The sequence below is a fragment of the Rhinatrema bivittatum genome, chromosome 7 (assembly GCF_901001135.1).
Source record: "Rhinatrema bivittatum chromosome 7, aRhiBiv1.1, whole genome shotgun sequence".
Lineage (NCBI taxonomy): Eukaryota > Metazoa > Chordata > Amphibia > Gymnophiona > Rhinatrematidae > Rhinatrema > Rhinatrema bivittatum.
Window position 1 is genome coordinate 110,528,424 of NC_042621.1, and position 19,411 is coordinate 110,547,834.

The 19,411-nt window shown below is 45.5% G+C and overlaps 1 protein-coding gene across 1 annotated transcript in view; it reads left to right on the forward strand.

The window, feature by feature from the left end:
* LOC115096172 (cyclic nucleotide-gated cation channel beta-1-like) overlaps window positions 1-19,411 on the forward strand; it is a 118,192-nt gene that overhangs the window by 34,247 nt on the left and 64,534 nt on the right. Inside the window, exons 6-8 of the mRNA XM_029610685.1 lie at window positions 820-870; window positions 7,825-7,911; window positions 17,467-17,531. Of these exons, the coding sequence (XP_029466545.1) occupies window positions 820-870; window positions 7,825-7,911; window positions 17,467-17,531 (203 nt within the window). The remainder of the gene's footprint in view (window positions 1-819; window positions 871-7,824; window positions 7,912-17,466; window positions 17,532-19,411) is intronic.

A 19,411-nucleotide genomic window follows, 5' to 3' on the forward strand; every position in this document is an offset into this window, starting at 1 on the left:
CATGGGGGAGGGAAGTGCTAATATTCTGGGGAAAGGAGTTGCGGTGAGTCTGGTAGAGGTGTAGTTTATTTTCTTGTGTTAAGTGCCCCATTTTAAGACTCACAGGTATTAATGCTTAATGAGACCATTAGCACAATATTTTATTTTATTTGGGTCATTGGCATGCACATTACATTACAGTGTGATAACACTAATGTGTGTTTTACATAAGCATTAGGTAATGCCTGTGTTAACATCTATTAACACCATTAAATTAAATGCATTAACATGTGCTCTTGGTTAGTCCAATAAAAAGATACCACCTACAACTTGGTTTGCAGACCTTCATTCTATATATGCAGGTGGACTAACATGGCAAGCACACCAATTTTTACTAACATTTGAAAACTCTCAAAAAGGAGGTCTGATAAAAGAGACAGATTTGCTTTGACCTGATAAAGAGCGTGCAGCACTAAAGTGAGTGAAATCTATATGAAGGGGAGAATTTTCAAATAGTCCAGCATAATCATGATCTACGTTGGCAATTTTGACACATACTCCAGGGAAATTTTCGAGGAGAAATTACCTGCATTGTTTCTCCTTGAAAATGAGCACATGCAACGTACATGCGGTAAAAGCTGTGTATCACTGATTGTAAGCCAGAGATACCCTTTGACTGAGGAGGGCTGGGTCAGCCATGGCCCCGGAGATGCAGAACCACTTTAGATCTCAGCCAGCCTTCTGATTGCAGAGGAAGAACCCGAATGCATTTGTATTGCCAAATCTGGCTGAAATAGCAAAGAAAGCTGACCTGATGGATTCTCTCTTCTTCTTTTGTAGACGGATAAAAAGGAAATGCGAATGAATTACCTAAAGTCAAACCGCTTCAAGGTTTGTCCGATTTTTGTTTGCCCTTCATCATTTTCAAGAACTGTTTCCCTGTAATTAGAGCTTCTTTACTGTGTCTGGGTTAAATAAATTAGTGTGGCAAATATTTGGTTCATTTGCCTGCACATTTAGCATAATTTCTTATAACATAAACTATATTTTACTGGTGCTTTAATTTAAAGGCCAAATTTAGGTTTTCGGCAAAAATAGTGCAATCTGTTGCTCAAGAACTTCATTTTCTAAAACTTCTGAAAAGAAAAAAATTCCACAGCAAAACTGTGCAAGAAAAAAGTTCGGAGAAGGCTTTGTAGAACTTGGACTCGACCACCCCAACTCACCCTTGCTAATTAACAGCAATCTCAGGGTGACCACAACTCAAACGTTCCCAGCCAAGATCACAACTCTGGGGGACTGTACAAAGCAAGGCAAAGAGATGCCACAGTGTTAAGTTCCTTGCTGCATTTATCATATGGATATCGGAGACTTGATATATTTTGAAAGCCTTCGTATAAGTTTAAACATGTCTAGGATGTTTTATGTTGAATTAATCAGACAAATTGTGTCATGAAAAATGATCTAGTAGTACCAGTCTTGGCCATGTTGGTTCTCCATGGTCCCCTCTGTGGTGAGACAGAGCAGGAGGCACTAGCAGGCAACAGCTATTAGGTTACTGGCTGGCTTGAGGGGCAGATGTACCAAACATTTCCCCATAAACACAAAAAAAATGGGAAAATCCCTTTAGTACATCTGGCCATATGTGAGTAATTCTAACTAGGCAGAAGTAGAAGAAACAGGCCTAAGAGAGGTTCCTGAGTGCAGACCCAGCATGAGTGGGTGGGCAACACACCCCGGGGGGGGGGGGGCGGCAACAGAAGAGACCACAGGACCAGTGGAGCCAAACCTGCCAGCGACTGAAGAGGAAGAGAAGCTGCAGACAAAGTTCAACCCGCCGGCGGCTGAAGAGGAAATACTGTGCTGCCGTAGTGTTCCCTTGTTGTGTCCGTCGGTGCCCGACGCCCTCTCTCCGCCCTCCTTACCACTCTGGCGCCTCCCTCTTCGTCTGCAGGAAGATTGGCTGCCGCGGCGTCCTCGGGCGTTCCCGGACTGGCTCGACGCTACTATCCGCCATGTTCCTGGAGCCTAGGGGCACGCGCGTGGCGCAGCCCCGACTGAAGTACCGGCAATGGCGTGAACCTCAGGGGTGTCCCCCGAAGATGACATCACCCGCGACGGATATTTAAGGCCTCAGAATTTGGTAACACATCGAGTAAGCAAGGAATGATTCGGACTCGCTTCGTCCTTCCAAGCTACTCTGCCTCCTCGGACTTATCAGAGGTACCCGCTCCTCGGGGCCCTCGCTCTCTCCTTTGTTTTTGAGGTGACAGTCTGGATCCGGTACTTGCTCCTCGAAGGCCCTTGTTCCCAGACTTGCTCAGTGTACACTTCTGCCTGGAAGTCTTCACTACCAACTATTTCAGCTACATTAGTGAGTTCCCTTTTTCTCTCTGAGCTTTCCCTGGAACCAAGTACTCGCTCCTCGGGGGTCCTATACTTTCCAGCTCCTGGGCTTCATTGGGACATTGTGTGAGTGTTACCATCTGCACACCCTGCCTACTCACTATATCTCAGTTTCTCTAAAGCTCAGCCTCCAGGGATCGCTGTTCCAGTACCTGAGGGACTACGGCCCTGCCGGGCTTACCAGCTCACTACTGCCATCTCTGGTGGTTCAGTATACTGTCTAATAAAAGAACTAGTGTGTGTTTGTCTCCTAACTCTAAGCCTGAATGGTGGTCCCTCTCGGGATTACTCCCCGGGGGCGTGGTCATCTGCCACTGGTCCAAGGATCCACCCACAACTCTCCTAAATAACATCAAATCCTGAACAGATTGCTAACTCTTTAGCAGATCCAGAACAGATTGCTAACTCCTGCAACTGAGACAATAACAAATTACTAACTCCTTAGCAGATCCGGAACAGATTGCTAACTCCATGGATCCAGCACAACTTAGTGCTCTGCAGGCCATACCGACCCTGGCCCAACGCATTGTGGAGCAACAAGATGCCTTGGAGAAACTTACTTCAGCGTTTCTTCAACTATACACACAGAAGGTTCAAGGCACAACCTCCAACCAAGAAGGTCAGTCACCGGAGGTAACGTTGAAGACTGCTGTACCACTGGCGGCTCCAATCCGCTTTTCCGGAGAAATCCAGAAGACCCGGGGCTTTTTGAACCAGTGCTGTATGCACTTTGCCTTACAGCTGTCTCTATTTCCTACAGCTCTCTCCAAGACTACCTACATCCTTTCATACCTGGATGGTAAGACCCTGTCTTGGGCATCCACCTTGTGGGAACGCAAGGACTCCATTTTGCAGGACATACAGGGATTTATGGACTTGTTTAAATCTGTTTTTGATGACCCTGCTTGAACTTCTGTAGCTGGTTTTGCTTTAGTGGATTTGAAGCAAGGCAACAGATCATTGGCTGAATTCGCCATAGAGTTCAAGGCTCTTACAGCTGAACTCTGCTGGGACCCCAGGTGTCTCAAGACTCTCTTCTGCAGAGGCCTGGATAACTGTTTAAAGGACGAGCTGGCCGCTCGCCAAACACCTGACTCGCTGGATGAATTGATAGTCTTGGCCACTCGGATTGATCTCCGGCTCCGGGACAAGGTGAAGGAACTCCGGCCTAAGGTGTTACCTGGGTTGAAACAGGCTAGTGCTGTCTCTACACCTCGGATGGTTCCAGTAATTCCTGCTACTGATACAGATGAACCGATGCTACTTGGTCGTGGACACTTGTCTTCCAAGGAGAGAAGATTTCGGAAGAAGTGCGGCCTTTGCATGTACTGTGGTCAGTCCGGCCACAATGTCTCTACATGCTCCATTCGGCCAAAAGGAAGGACAAGCCAAAGTCCTACTGGTGGACTATTCTTAGGCCTTACTGCGCCCTCCCGTACGCTCTCTCTTCTAGTCTCCTTGACTTGCGGACTGTTCACGGTTCGGATTCTTGCCCTGGTGGACTCAGGGGCAGGAGGCAATTTCATTCTCAGACATCTAGTGGAATATTTGAGGATCCCCCCCTCTTTAAGTTGAAAAACCCACTACGATTATCTTCTATTCATGGAGAGCCCTTACCGGGGGATGTGACTTACCAAACTGAATTAGTCACTCTTCGCACCAGAGCCTTTCATACGGAATCACTCTCTTTCTTCCTACTGGAAAAAGCTGTGCACCCTATCATCCTGGGGTTACCCTGGTTGCAAGTACACCAACCCCAATTTGACTGGACATCTCTGGATCTCTCACATTGGGGCCCAGGATGTCATGGGAAATGCCTGAAGGAGGTATCGCCTGTTATGGACACGCCTGCAATGCCAGCAGTTCCAGGACTGCTGCTCCAGTACACCCCCTTTGGGGATATCTTCTCCAAAGAAGTAGTTGATATTCTTCCTCCACAGGAGTCCTATGTCTGTGCCATACGACAGAAGTCTAAAACTGAGTCTTCGAAAGGACAGGTGCACTTTCTCTCAGCCCTTGAGAGTAAAGCAACGTCGGAGGACATTGAAGAGAATCTCCAGAAGAATTTTACTCAACCATCTGAGTCACCCGCTGGTATGGACATTTGCCTTGGAGGAGACGAAGACAATACACTAACTAGTGAATGTTCTTCAATATCTCAAGACAAGGATAATACACTAACCAGTGAATGTTCTTCAATTCCTCAAGATGAAGACAATACTCTAACCAAGGAATGTTCTTCAATATTTCAAGACGAAGACAATATACTGACCAGTGAATGTTCTTCAGTATCTCCAGACGAAGATGATACTACTCCTAGTGAATTATTTTCTATATCTCAAGAATCACTTATCTTCAGTACAGAAGACGAATTAGAACTCAAGATCACAGAGATCCTGGATGTTTGTAAAAGAGGCAAGACTTTTGAATACCTTCTAAAGTAGGAAGGTTTCGGCCCCGAAGTGATTTCTTGGGAGCCTCAGACCAATATCCTGGATAAAGAGATGCTTCGTCAGTTCCACCTCGCGCATCCTTCTAAATCTAAGCCTGGTACCCAAAGAGGAAGTCACCCTTTGAAGGGGGGTACTGTTGTGTCCGTCGGTGCCTGATGCCCTCTCTCCACCCTCCTTACCTCTCTGGCGCCTCCCTCTTTGTCTGCGGGAAGATTGGCTGCCACGGCGTCCTCCTGCCACAAGTCCTTGGGCGTTCCCGGACTGGCTCGACACTACTATCCGCCATGTACCTGGAGGCCTAGGGGCGCACGTGCGGCGTGGCCCCGACTGAAGTACCGGCAATGGCGCGAACCTTGGGGGCGTCCCCCGAAGATGACATCACCCGTGATGGATATTTAAGGTCTCAGAATTTGCTAACACATCGAGTTAGCAAGGAATGATTCGGACTCGCATCGTCCTTCCAAGCTACTCTGCCTCCTCGGACTTACCAGAGGTACCCGCTCCTCGGGGGCCTCGGTCTCTCCTTTGTTTTTCACGTGACAGTCTGGAACCGGTACTCACTCCTTGAGGGCCCTTGTTCCAGACTTGCTCAGTGTACACTTCTGCCTGGAAGTCTTCACTACCAACTATTTCAGCTACATCAGTGAGTTACCTTTGTTCTCTCTGAGCTTTCCCTGGAACCAGGTACTCGCTTCTCGAGGGCTTATACTTTCCAGCTCCTGGGCTTCATTGGGACATTATGTGAGTGTTACCATCTGCATACCCTGCCTACTCACTATCTCAGTTTCTCTACAGCTCAGCCTCCAGGGATCGCTGTTCCAGTAACTGAGGGACTACAGCCCTGCCGGGCTTACCAGCTCACTACTGCCATCTCTGGTAGTTCAGTATACTGTCTAATAAAAGAACTAGTGTGTGTTTGTCTCCTAACTCTGAGCCTGACCAGTGGTCCCTCTCGGCATTACTCCCCGGGGGCGTGGTCATCTGCCACTGGTCCAAGGATCCACCCACAACTCTCCTAAACAACATCAGATCCTGACCAGATTGCTAACTCCTTAGCAGATCCAGAACAGATTGCTAACTCCTGCAACTGAGACAATAACAGATTGCTAACTCCTTAACAGATCCGGAACATCCCTGAAATATACCACACATGCACCCGCGCACAAGTTTTCCCGCTTTAGTGCCAACTAAGCCCCCCCACCAGGGCTGATGAGAAGAGGAGCCCACGGGGCCATAGTGGAGCTCATCCCACTAGGCCCGAAGAGAAGAGGAGCCCAAGGGTCGTGATGGAGCTCATTTTACCAGGATGAAGGGAACAGGAGGCCATGTATGTGTGTGACTAAGTCGATGTGACAGCTTATGTAGGTATATATATCTGTGTGTGAGCTTGTGTGTGTCTTTGTCTGTGTCTGTGTGAAAGCTTGTGTGTGTGTGGCTGTGTGACAGCCTGTATGCCTGTGTTTGACTGTGTGAGAGCTTGTGTGTCACCATGTGAGAACCTATGTGCTTGTGTCTGTGTCTGCCTGTGTACATAGGATTTACGCGCGTAGGAGGGTTACACGCGCCAGGCCTATTTTCAAAAGGCCCAGTGGCGCGCATAAAGCCCCAGAATACGTGTAAGTCCCGGGGCTTGAAAAATGGGTGGTCCAGGTGCGGGAAGGGGGCGGGGCCAGAGGCCTCTGCAAGGCCATTGTGCACAAATGTACGCCGCATGCGTTTGTTTTAAAATCTGTCCCATTATGTATCTATGAAGAAGAGAGGGAGTATGTGTAAGAGCATAGGCATGTATATGAGACAGGAAGTATGTTAGAGAATCAATGTGTTATTGTGTGAGTGAGAGAGAGAAGATAAAGTTTGTACGTCTTTATCTCCCTAAATCCATGAAAATTTCAGGGTGACTGGAAATCAAAAGATCCTAGGTATGGAAAACAGGAGATTTTTAAATCCTTATTAATTTTAATTATTGAGTGTAATTTGCTTTTGTTGTTTTGACATATTTTTTTGTTTTTTTGGGAAGTATTAGAACATTTTTTAATTATTGGATTTTTAAAAATATTGTATTTGGGAAATTTTGGATATTTTATTCATTAACTTGTTTGAAATATTTATTCTTTTTATGAATATGATTGTACTATCATGTTTTATATTTCTTCATTTTATTATTTAATGTTTTATGAAGACTGGTTATGTGTTTGTTTTTCCCTTGTTGCTCTGCATATAGAGGCTGGCTTATGTGGGTTCCAGTTCATTTCTTCTCAGCACGTTTCTATTTATACTTTCCAGACTCTTTATTCTGTATTTGGTCAGGGTCTGTCTGTATTCCTCATATGTGACCGAGGTGAGCTATGTTGTTGACATGCAGTTTCTGTGTAGGAATCTATAGTAACTGGCTTGTTCTGTTTTCCTAATAGGAGGTGTATTGGTGTTCTAGGGCCTGATGTAATATTTGCAGTGTTGCCTTTTCATAGATAAAGTTGCTACTGTTTGAGTGCTTGTAGTTAGGATTGTTTGGTATGGGAAGTTTACTATATTGTAATGGTAATTACGTTTATTTAATGCTTTCTGAGGTGCCATTATAAATTCCATAGGAATTCCATGGTAGAGAGACTGAATGAATCATGGAGAGGTGGGGCAGCACAGTAATTGTTCTCACAGGGCTGCAACAAAGCTAACACCAGTCCTGCCTGAGTGGAAAAGATTGCTCTGGTGATTTTCATTTTTAAATCTTGTTTTGGTTTGCACAGAGCTCCAACTGCTTGGTCCCCACAAATTGTAGGCACTTGACTGGTTACTTTTCAGGTGCTCAGCTCTCCTAAGTTATTATTCACTACTTGGAAAGAGCCTTCTTGGTCCTCATTGCATTTTTATTTGTAGTCCATATTGCCTATTTCTTCATGCCATCAGACATTTAGGTATCACATCCCTTCAGATGAATGAACTTTTATATGTGTTTCCTGATTTTATTTGTTTAAATAACTTATTTCAGATGGATTTGATCTCGCTTCTTCCTCTGGATTTCCTTTACTTTAAGTTTGGTGTGATATCGCTATTGCGTTTCCCACGCCTGTTGAAGGTAAGCATATGTAGCTCCTTCCTCTCCTATGTCCTGGTTACAGAGGTGATAGGCGTATGAATCTCATGTATGGGGTCATGCAGATAGTGAACTGAAATCTCAGCAGAAGGAAACCCAGGATAACAATTTCACTCACTGGGTTGGGGTTTCCCAATTACTTGCATTTATCTGGGGTAGAAGGTATAAATCCAGTAGTTAATGGAGAAACTATTTACTGAATGAGAAAAGTAATTATGTACAAATGCATCTCTTACTTTTTTTAAGTAGGGAAGAAACATAGTCCACTCCTTCCGCTCCATTTAAGCTGCGTGTAGCTCAGCTCCACTTTAAACTGAATTAAAAGGAAGTCCCTGCTTCTCAGACACAAGGGTGAAGGCTAAGTCTCCCTAAAGTGGCTCTCTTCCAAGGTGAAGATGGCAGATGGATATTCTCCAAGTAGAATTTTAGGTCTTACTCACAGTTCTCCTCTTTAGTTGTCTCAATGGGATTTTTCATAGAAAGAGTCCATTAGCTCTCTACAGATGTCCCCTCTTCAGGAAGGAAAGGTGGCCACAAACCTCCTCCTGGGAACTCAGAAAAAGTCTTCACAAAAAACAGCAAACAGATCAGGAATCCTCTTGCAGGAGGTCACCTCTGGTCCAGCCCTCTCTCTAAGGGCATTGGAGTCTTCCCTACCCCCTAATTTAACCTAATTGTTGGACTCTCCGAAATCCTCCAGCCAGGGGTATCAGGGTTCTCACAAGTTGGAAACCTCAAAAATGGCAAAAACATCCAAAATTCTCCAATCCAAAATATGGAACTAGCAACACCAAGAAAGGCACTGACCCCATGCTATGAAGCCCAGTACCAAAACAGGGGAACAAACTCATAAAAATCACTCCTATTCTTTCAAACTTCTAACCAATCTGCCACACTAAGCTATACTGCAGGCTACTTTTATAAAGGGGGGGGGGGGGGAGCTGGCTGGCCATTCCAGCAACCACAGAGAGGAGCCATTTTGAATGGTGCATCCCACCCTCCATTACCTTTCCTGTTCTAGCTCAAAGGGTTCAAGACTAGGGCCTCTATAGTGACAATCCCAAAAGGTCATCACAGGTATAGTCATGCCCATTTATCAGTGGCCCCAGGTAAGGAGCTGTCTGGTGCTCCATGCTCTCATTTTCTCTTGCAACTGATCTCTTTGGGATGGCATCATGACTGCTTATGCTCCTCCAGGAGTGTTGGCCTGCTTGGCATCGTGTGCTGTGTATATGGCTGCCCGTTAGCAACTTTTCTTTTTCGTTCTAGGGAAAGTATCTCTAACACACAAAGTCCTCGATGGGCTCTCTGCAAGCATACTATAATCTCCTGAACTCCCTTCCAAATCCTTGCTTAACCCTTCCTTTAATCCCTGGGACAATGCCCAGACATCTTTCTCTGTCTTCTTGATGCTGTAAATCCCTCTGGATGTGCATGATGGCCTCACCCAGCTGAGATATTGCAGGCATTACTGTTGTGTCCAGTTTGGAAAGGATAGATATCAAGAGTCTCGCCATTTCATCCACCTTGGAGATGTAGGAATGGCAGATGTTTTTAATGACCTCTGATTCTCTAATGCAATCTAGCTCTCATTCTCTTCCATTTTGACCTGCATTGGATTGGCTATTCTTCCTTCTCTTCCTTCTTCTCCATACTCCTTTTGAGTTTCCCGAGATCGCATGTCAACAAAAGCTTGCCTGGAGTAGTGTGGCACTCCAGAGTGTAGCTCCCTATTGAGGGCACCCTGCCATGAAGTGCCCAAGAGTGCTACACCACAGGCACTCATCTCCCTGAGCTTGGCTCCTAGGGAGGAAGAGCATCTATTTACATTGATTTGGGACTACTGTCTTCAGAGGCAAAAGGCAAAGAATTTGTCAAGGGGAAGGAAAGTGGCCATCAAGAGCTTCCCTTTATGCTCCTTGGTGTTCCCCTGGTCGCATATCTCTATGGATGCTAATGTTTATTAGCTCTTCCAGGTTGGGGGTGGTTCCTTCTTAATCTCTCTTAGCTTAAGGCAGAATTGCTGCCCCAGGGGTTCATAGCTCCATCCAATGTTCATCTGCAACTGATGGAAACAGGTTGCATAAGAAAGAACAGAACCTGTGACTTGCCTGTAGAAGGCCTCATTCTGCATGCGCCCCTGATGTGAGTCTGAAAGCATTCATGGGAATTTGGTGATAAACATGGCCTAGGTTATGTCCTAATGATCTAGCAGGGTGGTAGCCCATTTCAAAGTGTCCCCTGAGTTACTGCCCAAAACAAATTCTCAGTTTCCTGGTTGCTGCTGCTCTTCTAGGGTAGCCATTGCTACAGAGCTACAGACTGTGCAAGAGGCACAAGAGATTCTTAATATTGCATTAATTCAGGCAAAATTCAGGGCATATATAGTCTATTTAAAGTAAATTGGACATACACACAGGTCAATGCAATAAAGTGTGCCCGGCCTAGCGCACAGGTTTACTTGCGGTTGGACGCATGTTTAGGGCACACAATCTTAGCATCTGATGCAGTAAGATTAGTGTGTCCATAACGCGTGTCCTAACCAAAGCGTATCCAATAGCACCCATCACATTTAAATTGCATGCAAAAGAAGACATTAGCTATTATCGCCCGATGCAGGAAAGCACACCCAAAGGCTGGGCACCCAATGCACATTTTTTTTTCTGGCAGAAAATTAACTCCAACTCTAGAGGTGGAGTAAAGTATATTTGCAGTCAAGGGCTCATGAGAAACATAAAAAATGTGGTCCTCTGTGTTACGATAAATGTGCCCCTTATAGGACAGGGTTGTTTAGAGAGATTTCCATAAGATTTATTTGTTTGAGGTTAGAACAAAAAAATAATAAAATTATATGTAGGGATTAGTGGAGAGGAGCATGATGATTAGCTAAAGGACACCTTAAAAAGCTGTGAGTGATTCCTTTACTTTTGGTAACAGGCATTGCAGAGTTCCATAACTTCATGTAAGCAATGCACTTTTGCTAGGAACACACAATAGACGTCCTTGCGCCCGATGCAATATACTTTTGAGTGCCAGAAACGCATATTTCTTCCTTTTTCTACACTGCTTTGATATCATTCTCATTAAGACTATTGCATCGGGAGCACAAGGGATGTGGATGCGCATGCGTTAGGAAACGCGTGAGCGCCTGTTTTTTTGCGCGCATCTTACTGCATCGGCCTGACAATGTCTCTAGGCAGATGTTCACTTTGAAAAAAACACAGTTCACTTTTTCTTCTGGTGAAAACACAAAACCAGGTTTCAGGAGTAGACTTGCCAATCAGGATTCGTGCTCAAGCTTTAGAACAAACAGGCTTTGCAGGTTTGGGCAGAGGACTACAGTCAGGTTGTTAATTGCTCAGAGCATCTAGATGACTTCCAGAAAACAAACAAGCATATATAAAACCCTACCTCCTCTTTTGGAGTAATGGCTAAATTCAATTAATGCACTAACAGGCCGATACAGTAAAGCGCGGCCGCGGTTACCCTGTTTCTAACCCGCTTTGTACGCACAATTTGGACGCGTATGTCTAACCCGCGATTCAGTATCCGGTTTTACGCATCCTTACCGCTTCTTGAAATCGACGCGTATCCCTTTCCGCCCGCAGCATGTATATGATATGTAAACGATCGGATTAGCTATTCCCTTCGATACAGTAACATGCACCCAGATTATCGCCTTTTTAACCAGCTATTTTGCCGCGTCTTTAACCTGCAAATTTACCGCCTACCCTGACCCTGGCGTTAGTGTGGTGAACTTAGCCGCCCAGTCCCAAACCAACCCAATCCACAGAACAAAATGCTTCTCGCACAAGGGGGAAAAATTATTACAAAAAATAAAGCAAGGCACAGTGCGAAAATCATTTCTGTATTACGCTCGGGCATTGGGGATTGCCAGCTTGACAAGCGTCAGGCAAGCCCCAGCAGCCGGCGATCGGCGGCAGGGAGCCCAAGAAGCACCTGTGCGCGCAGCTCCGATTTTCCACCTCCTTCGGACGGGCAAGAGAGAGATGAAATTTCACGGGCAAACTTTCCCCCAGCCCCCGCTCACCTGCCCTGGCCGCGGCCATGCAAGACCCAAGCAGCAGCAGCAGAAGGGTGTCCATGGGTGCAGGTCTTCCGTGCAGGCGCACTGACAGCTCCGGAGCAGCCCCAGTCCTCTCTCCTCTCCTCCCGAGGCGTGCACCGCGGCTCCCCTGACTCCTGGGGGCACCCGGCGGCGAGAGCGGCTTCAGCAGCCTGGGGTGGATTGGGCGCTCCCTATGCGAGGCGGCTTCCAGCAGTCCCCGCCGGCGAAGGTGCATGAAAGCACGCCTATACACCCAATTTGGGCGCTCAAGGCAGCAGGCTCATGAACGCACGCCGTGACCTGAGCACCCGGCTGGACGTCCGAGGTCACGCCCTCGTGGAGCGAGTACTGATTCCTATGTAATAGAACTCACTGTGTTCACGTCTGCGATCGCTTCCAGGCAATGAGGAGTCTTCCGAGTGTTCTGGCAATCTGAAATAAAGAAGAGAGAGCGGAGCCCCCATGGAGCAGGTACTCCTGGTAAGTTTGAAAAGGCTGAGAAGTGGAGAAGGCTTCCCCTCGCTGACTCGGATCGTTGTTGCAAGTATCGTGGTCTGCCGAAGCAAGTCCTGTTGCAGTTCCTTGCTAACTTGTTAGAGGTTAGCAAACAAAGACCTTTTAAAGTGCAAATGGATGACGTCACTACGGGGGGATGCCCCCGAGGTTTGCCCCTTGCTGGTACAAAGTCTGAAGCACACGCCCTTACGTAATCAGGAACATGGCGGATCCGTGGTGTCAGGCCAGCCCGGGGGGACCGGGACCAAGAGGTGGAGAGAAGCCGCGGCTGCACTGTCCGTCAGAGCTGAAGGGAGTCGCATCCCAGGTAGAGAGGGTGGAGTGAGGGGCGAGAAGAGGCACGATCGCAACACCAAGCAAAGTTACCTCAGTGAAAACTAAACTCTAGAGGGCGGAATATGGTGGATTCTGTCAACTTGTCAGATTGAGGACTTCCCTGCAATATGTGAGCCAAGTCTAGTTCAGAATATATGAAGGGGTGTATTGAGGAGTATCTAAACAGAAGAAAACCAGCAGTCTGATAAAAGTAAATAGCATAGGGATAATGCAAGCACAGTCCAAGATCCAGTCCGGGTCAGTTAATTCACTTATATCAATATTCGACAGGTTTGACACAGTTAGACTATCTTAACAAAACTTCCACAATACTCTGTTTACAGGAATAAATACGTGGGTAGGAGGTAGGGATGGGCGTTTGTTTAAAATCACTTGGTTTTTCAGAACAAAAAATATTCAAACATTTTTGGCTATTTTCAGGTTCATTCCGCACCCCAAAAAAAAATGTTTGAAAAGGGCCTCCCTGGGCACCCATGCCTCTACCTCAGGTCCAAGGGTTCCCTCCCACCCCTGCAATAAGTTGGAGCCTCCCCAAGCTTCTCCACTTCCTCACACCTTAGAGGAAGCCATGGCTTAATGGAGGGAGGTCTGGGGCTTGAGGCCACAGCAGGGGTGGGAGTCCTGGGTGAGTCTTGTTTTGCTTTTTTAAAAATATGTTTATTTTTGTTTGGCAAACAAACCAAACTGAAAATAAACATTAAACAAACCAAAAATACAAAATGACCCTCTCCCCTCAGAATCTCCTGAAACGAACCTCCTCCAACAGCTCAACTCAGCCTCTAGCCCTCAAGTTACCAGAACACTGGGGTGATCCCAGCATTCGTTTTTGAAGCCCTGAAAAACAATCCTGATTTTCAGGGGGCAGGGAGATCAGTATTCTGACTCTAACTGTACTTATGTAAGCAATAACCTCTGACCAGACAAACCCCGCTTCAGAGCACTATTTTCCCAGACAATTCCCGGTGTTTGGGTGATAATTTACCTTATTTTAGGGCTAAGGAGCCTTATATTCCACTCCTTTACTTAAAATCTTGCTCCCTCTGTAAGACGCTTCTTCTGCTTTACAGAGGTAGACAAAAGACAAAGACCTCGATTAAACAGCGAAACTTAGGGAATTATTCCTGCCTCCCATGTAAAATCAAAGCCGCCATTATGACATAGCTTGGGGCTCAGTGTGCGTAAAAACACACATGCAATCTGATTTCGCATGTGCTTATACGTTCACTGATGATAGGCAGGTCTGGGGGAGGAGAGTTGAGACTTCCTCGCATACACTTTAATTTTCAAAAGTGTGCGCGCAAGTTATCCTGCACAAGTTAGGCCCTGCAAAGAGCAGGCATAACTTTGTACACAGTGAAGAGCATTTTCTTTGGCCCTTTGAAAGCAAATTTAAGTCGAACGCAGACTTTCACATTTATAAAATTACCCTCATTAATAGCAGCGAAAGATATACCTGCGGGCCTACTTCAGAGCTGATCATTTCCAAATACACGTTTAATTGATATTAGCATCATCTCTCTTTTCTGACTACTTGCGGGAAACATTACTACCCGAAAGGAAACCTATGTCCAACTGTCCGCGTCAGACCGAAAGACCAGAAATAAGAAATTAACAATAGGGCTAATGATCTGGGGATATTAGTTGAAAAGCTTTGGTGCAACAGTCAAAGCTAGATGCATGTTGACATATATGGGGGAGAGCGGCAGGAAGGCTGCTGAAGCAAGCAACAAAGATGTCATTCTCCCACTGCTGCAGGCATTTGTCGGGTCCTATTTAGATTACGGGGGCTCAATTTTGGATGACTGCTTAGAATCTATGACTGATGACTTAGAATCTATGACTGATGCGCTATTTGTTTCACTATGAATGTCCTGTTGTGGCTCAGCGGAATACAAATGCTATAAATAAATAAATATCCATCCTCAAGAAAAAAATGTACAGATATTAGGGAAAGTGAAGGGAAGGTGCCAACACGTGCTGAAAGATTGTCCAAAAATGACAAAACAAAAAGATGCTTAAGGTGAAACCTAAAATTACCCTATGAAAACGTAACAGTGGATACCGCAGGGATCTCGTAAGTCAATCTTCTTTCCACAGCAGCAAGAAATAAAACAAGGGGGCAGCCTTTAAGGTTAAGCATAAGTAGATTTGACCACCTTTTAGAGGAAGGGCTTTTTTTAGTCATGGAGTGGTGAAATTAGGGAGCATTTTGCCAATAGAGGCACTCATTACCACAACCCTGTACAACTTCATGACTAAACTGGACAAGTTGTAAAGGAAAAAGAGGTCTGGGGTAGGATGATGTGGTTAGATGTTTGGGACAAATGCTGGTTCAGAGATTTTTAGCTGATCACTATCGGGCCGATACAGAAAAACCCAGCGCGAGCCCAGGCCACTCTCCTGGGCGCGCGATTCAGAAAAACAAAAAATGCAAATGAGGGCCCGCGGTAAAAGGAGGCGCTAGGGACACTAGCGCATCCCAAGCGCCTCCTTTTTGACAGGAGCGGCGGCTGTCAGCGGGTTTGACAGCCGATGCTCAATTTTACCGGCGTCGGTTCTCGAACCCGCCGACAGCCACGGATTCAGAAAACAGACGCCGGCATTATTGAGCGTCCGGTTTTCAACCCGCAGGCCGCGGGCAGATTTTAATTTTTTTAATTGTTTTTAATTTTTGGGGCCTCCTTTGGCAGGAGTTAGTTTCTGAGTGTAAAATGTGCGGCTTGGCTGCACATTTTACTTTCTGAATCACGCGGGAATAATTAATAGGCCCATCAACATGCATTTGCATGTTGCGGGCGCTATTAGTTTCAGGGGGGTTGGCTGCACGTTTTCCATGCGCTGTTACCCCTTACTGTAAAAGGGGTAAAAATAGCGCGTCGAAAACGCGCGGCCAAATGGGGGCTAACAGTGCGCTCAGCCTGAGCGCACTTTACTACAATGGCCTGTATATTTGGGGACTGGTTTCTTTTTTTTCACTGCCACAGAACTCACTCCAGATGTTTAATGATGTTTTTGACACTTCCCTTGGATTAACATGTAGTCAGAGCTGTTAAGGCAGGGGTGGGCAACTCCGGTCCTTAAGAGCCACAAACATGCCTAGTTTTCAGGATATCCACAATAAATATGCATGAGATAAATTTGCATACCATGGAGGCAATGTATGCAAATCTATCTCATGCATATTCACTGTGATATCCTGAAAACCTGGCCTGTTTGCGGTTCTCAAGGACTGGAGTTGTCCACCCCTGTGTTAAGGTATAGCAAGAAAGATGGACTGGATGGATTTCAGGTATTTCAACCTAACTATCTATGTAACTGTACATAATCTATTCTGCCTGCACGAACATTGAGGGACCAATAATCAAAACATTTTACTTGGGTACATGCGTGTGTGGTAAAAGTATGTGTGTGCTGCTCATAGTGCGTGTACTTTTAGCCATGTTAAAGAAAAGGGCGTGGCTAGGTCAGGGGAGGAAACACACCCTTGGCACAAGCATTTTCAAATCACTACATGTACTTTCCGGTGCATCCTTGGCGCCTGAGTGGAATTTTGAAAGGAAAACCCCACAAGGAGTTTCCCTTGGAAAATTAGCTTGCGATTAGACCTGTGAAATTGCAAGGCCTGCGTGGTGTCTCGGGGAGGATAATTTTCTGTGTGTTGTGGGATAAGATCTGCAAATATGTTTTACATGCAGACTTTTACCCCAAACTTTCAAAACAAACTTATGGGCACATGTTCACTGGGAAAATGTGTGCATGAGTCCTCTGGTGTGTGTAGAAACTCAGCCACACAAAGTTGCACCTGCTCTATCAAGGATATAACTTGTGCAGGTGAAGTGCCATGCGCACTTTCTAGCACACAGAAGCATGTGTGTAAGTCCTAGCTCCGCCTCCTGGAATGCCTTCCCCCAGTTTGCATAAAAGCGCACACAGAGTTGGGATACACAGATACTTTTATGCAAATTGATCCCCGCCTATTTTGGTATAGCCATTTCCGCACATGAAACCAGGCTTTGGAAATTCAGTCCTTAAACAGAGGCGTCCCGTACATATTACAGAACTGACGCAGGGTTGCCTGGGCGGGAGAATGATTGCTAGTCTAGCGGCAACCGCTGCTCGCACAGGCGCCATTCTGAGGAATTCTGTCTCGCCAAAGATGAACCAGAAGGCCGGGTGTCCTGGGAGGATGGGGAAGAATGTGAGAAACACAAAAAAAGGTGAAAAGCTTCTGACCAGAGTATAATATAGAATGCGTTCTTCAGAAAACAGAACCTTTTATTTCAGTTTATTAGAGGGAAGACGGGTTACAGTAAAAAGTTCTGAAGAAAGGGCTAAGAGTTTGAAAGGAAGCGATAAAACTCTGAAGAAAAGATTTGTGACTTGGTATGACGGGCGGGGTCCAGAAAACGGATTTTAAAAAGTGTTAGGAACTCAATAGCCAGTGACTGGGAATGAAGACCTGCAGGCTGGGTATGAAAGGAGGAAACATTTAATTCCAGATCACCGTGCGTGTGGAGTCTCTCTTACCGGTGATGGCTGAAATTGTGTGAACTGTAGCTTATTAAAGCCTTCGGAATTACTGATTCACTGATTTGTCTCTCTGTCTTTCTTGATAGTACATGGCCTTCTTTGAGTTCAATAACCGCCTGGAAGCCATTCTCAGTAAGGCTTACATTTACAGGTGAGACTGCTCAGCAGCAAACCCCTGCAGACACATATTAACTTGTTTTTTTCCTGTGCGCATATACTGGGGCAATCTATTTCCACTAAGCCACTCGGTAATAAGGTGTGCAGATTATTTTGTACCCCTCATCTACTAACGTCAGTGAATTTTCAAAGAGAAACTAGATAATTTTGGAAAATTCGCTAAAGCATATGCTGGTACCATATAGTTTGCACCTCCTATATCTGTGGCTGGGGTACATAGGGCAAAACTGTGGGCATATTGGAAAATACAGTATACCTGCATGGTTTCCTTTCCCAACCTAGACATGACCCCAGGAACACCTTTGTTTTGTGCAGGTAAAAGTGCTTGCATTGGGAAATATCGTGCCCATTTTGTACTCATTAACAGGCTGATGCAGAAAGATGTGTTCAGCCGAATGCAGTTGTACCTGCACTTGAATGCATATTTTGTGAACGTAAATCTTACTGCAGATGCAGCAAGGAGTTTTACACTCACAAAATGTGCATTAAAAAATGTGAACATTGCTTAAGCACTTTTTAGACTCCATACTGTGTAATGACATATTAAGCCAGAGCAAGTCCTTGTATGAGAATTTCTGTGATCAAGCTGACCATATGCAAGGGTTGATATAAAATACTTATGACGTTCTCAGTCGGTTCCTTGAGCCACTGAAGCATATTAAAGCCTGGGAACTAGGCTTGGGAGGACCTTTAAGTGGTGAAGAATGGGATCTAGTTTACATTAATGCCAAAAGATGCTCTGTCTCTGCCTCTCTACAGGAGAACTGTTACAAACTCTTATACCGTTGGTATGTAACCCCTGAAAAATTGAACCGTATGTTTGCTTCTGTGTCAGTTTCATGCTGGAGGAAATGTGTCCACACCGGTTCTTTTTTCCATTTACGATGGCATTGTGGGATGGTTGTTTCTTTTTGGGATCACCTTTCTCAATGGATAACCCAGTCTGTAGGGCTATCGGTGATTAGAGACCCTAGCTACTATGTCTTATTAAGTGTCCCTACACCTGGTTTAGATAAACACATGCATCGCCTGTGTCAGCAAATTTTCATAGCAGCTAGGACTGAGTTAGCTTTACATTGGAGGCATTCTGAGGTTCCCTCGGTCTGGAAGGTTATTCATCGTTTGCACACTTGTTACCGCTTAGCACACCTCACTGCTATTTGAAACAACCGCCTACCCGCTTTTCAGGCAACCTGGGAGCCATTGACTCATTGGTTCCAAGCACAAAATCCATCAGACTCTTGAGGTCCAGGGTTCATGATCAGATAACTTGTCTTACAAAGTCAACTTTGGGAACAAAGAATCACAATTATATAATATAAACCATGGAGTACCGCGAGGATCTGCCCTATCCTCTACCCTTTTTAATATACATATCCTCCCCCTCTGTCACCTCCTATCAGAGCTTGGCATCATGTACTTCATTTATGCTGACGAGGTACAAATCGTCATCCCCATTACTGACTCGCTTAACAGTGCCCTCAAGAAATGGGATACGGCCCTTACAAGCATTAGCGCTCTCCTTACCAGCATCAACCTGGCCATCGATCCCGACAAAACGGAAATTATGGTAATCTCCCCTAATAAAGGCAACAACACGGAATCTTCCGCACCCACTCTACTCCCCTCTGTCACCTCTACGCAGAATGTCAAAAACCTTGGAGTCACAATAGACAACCATCTTAACTTTAAAAAACACATCAATAATACCATAAAAGATGGATACTTCAAACTGCACACTCTAAAAAACTAAAACCACTCCTGTATCAATGTGACTTCCGTACAGTGCTTCAAACCCTCATATTTACTAAAATTGATTACTGTAACGCCCTCCTATTAGGCCTAACCAAATCC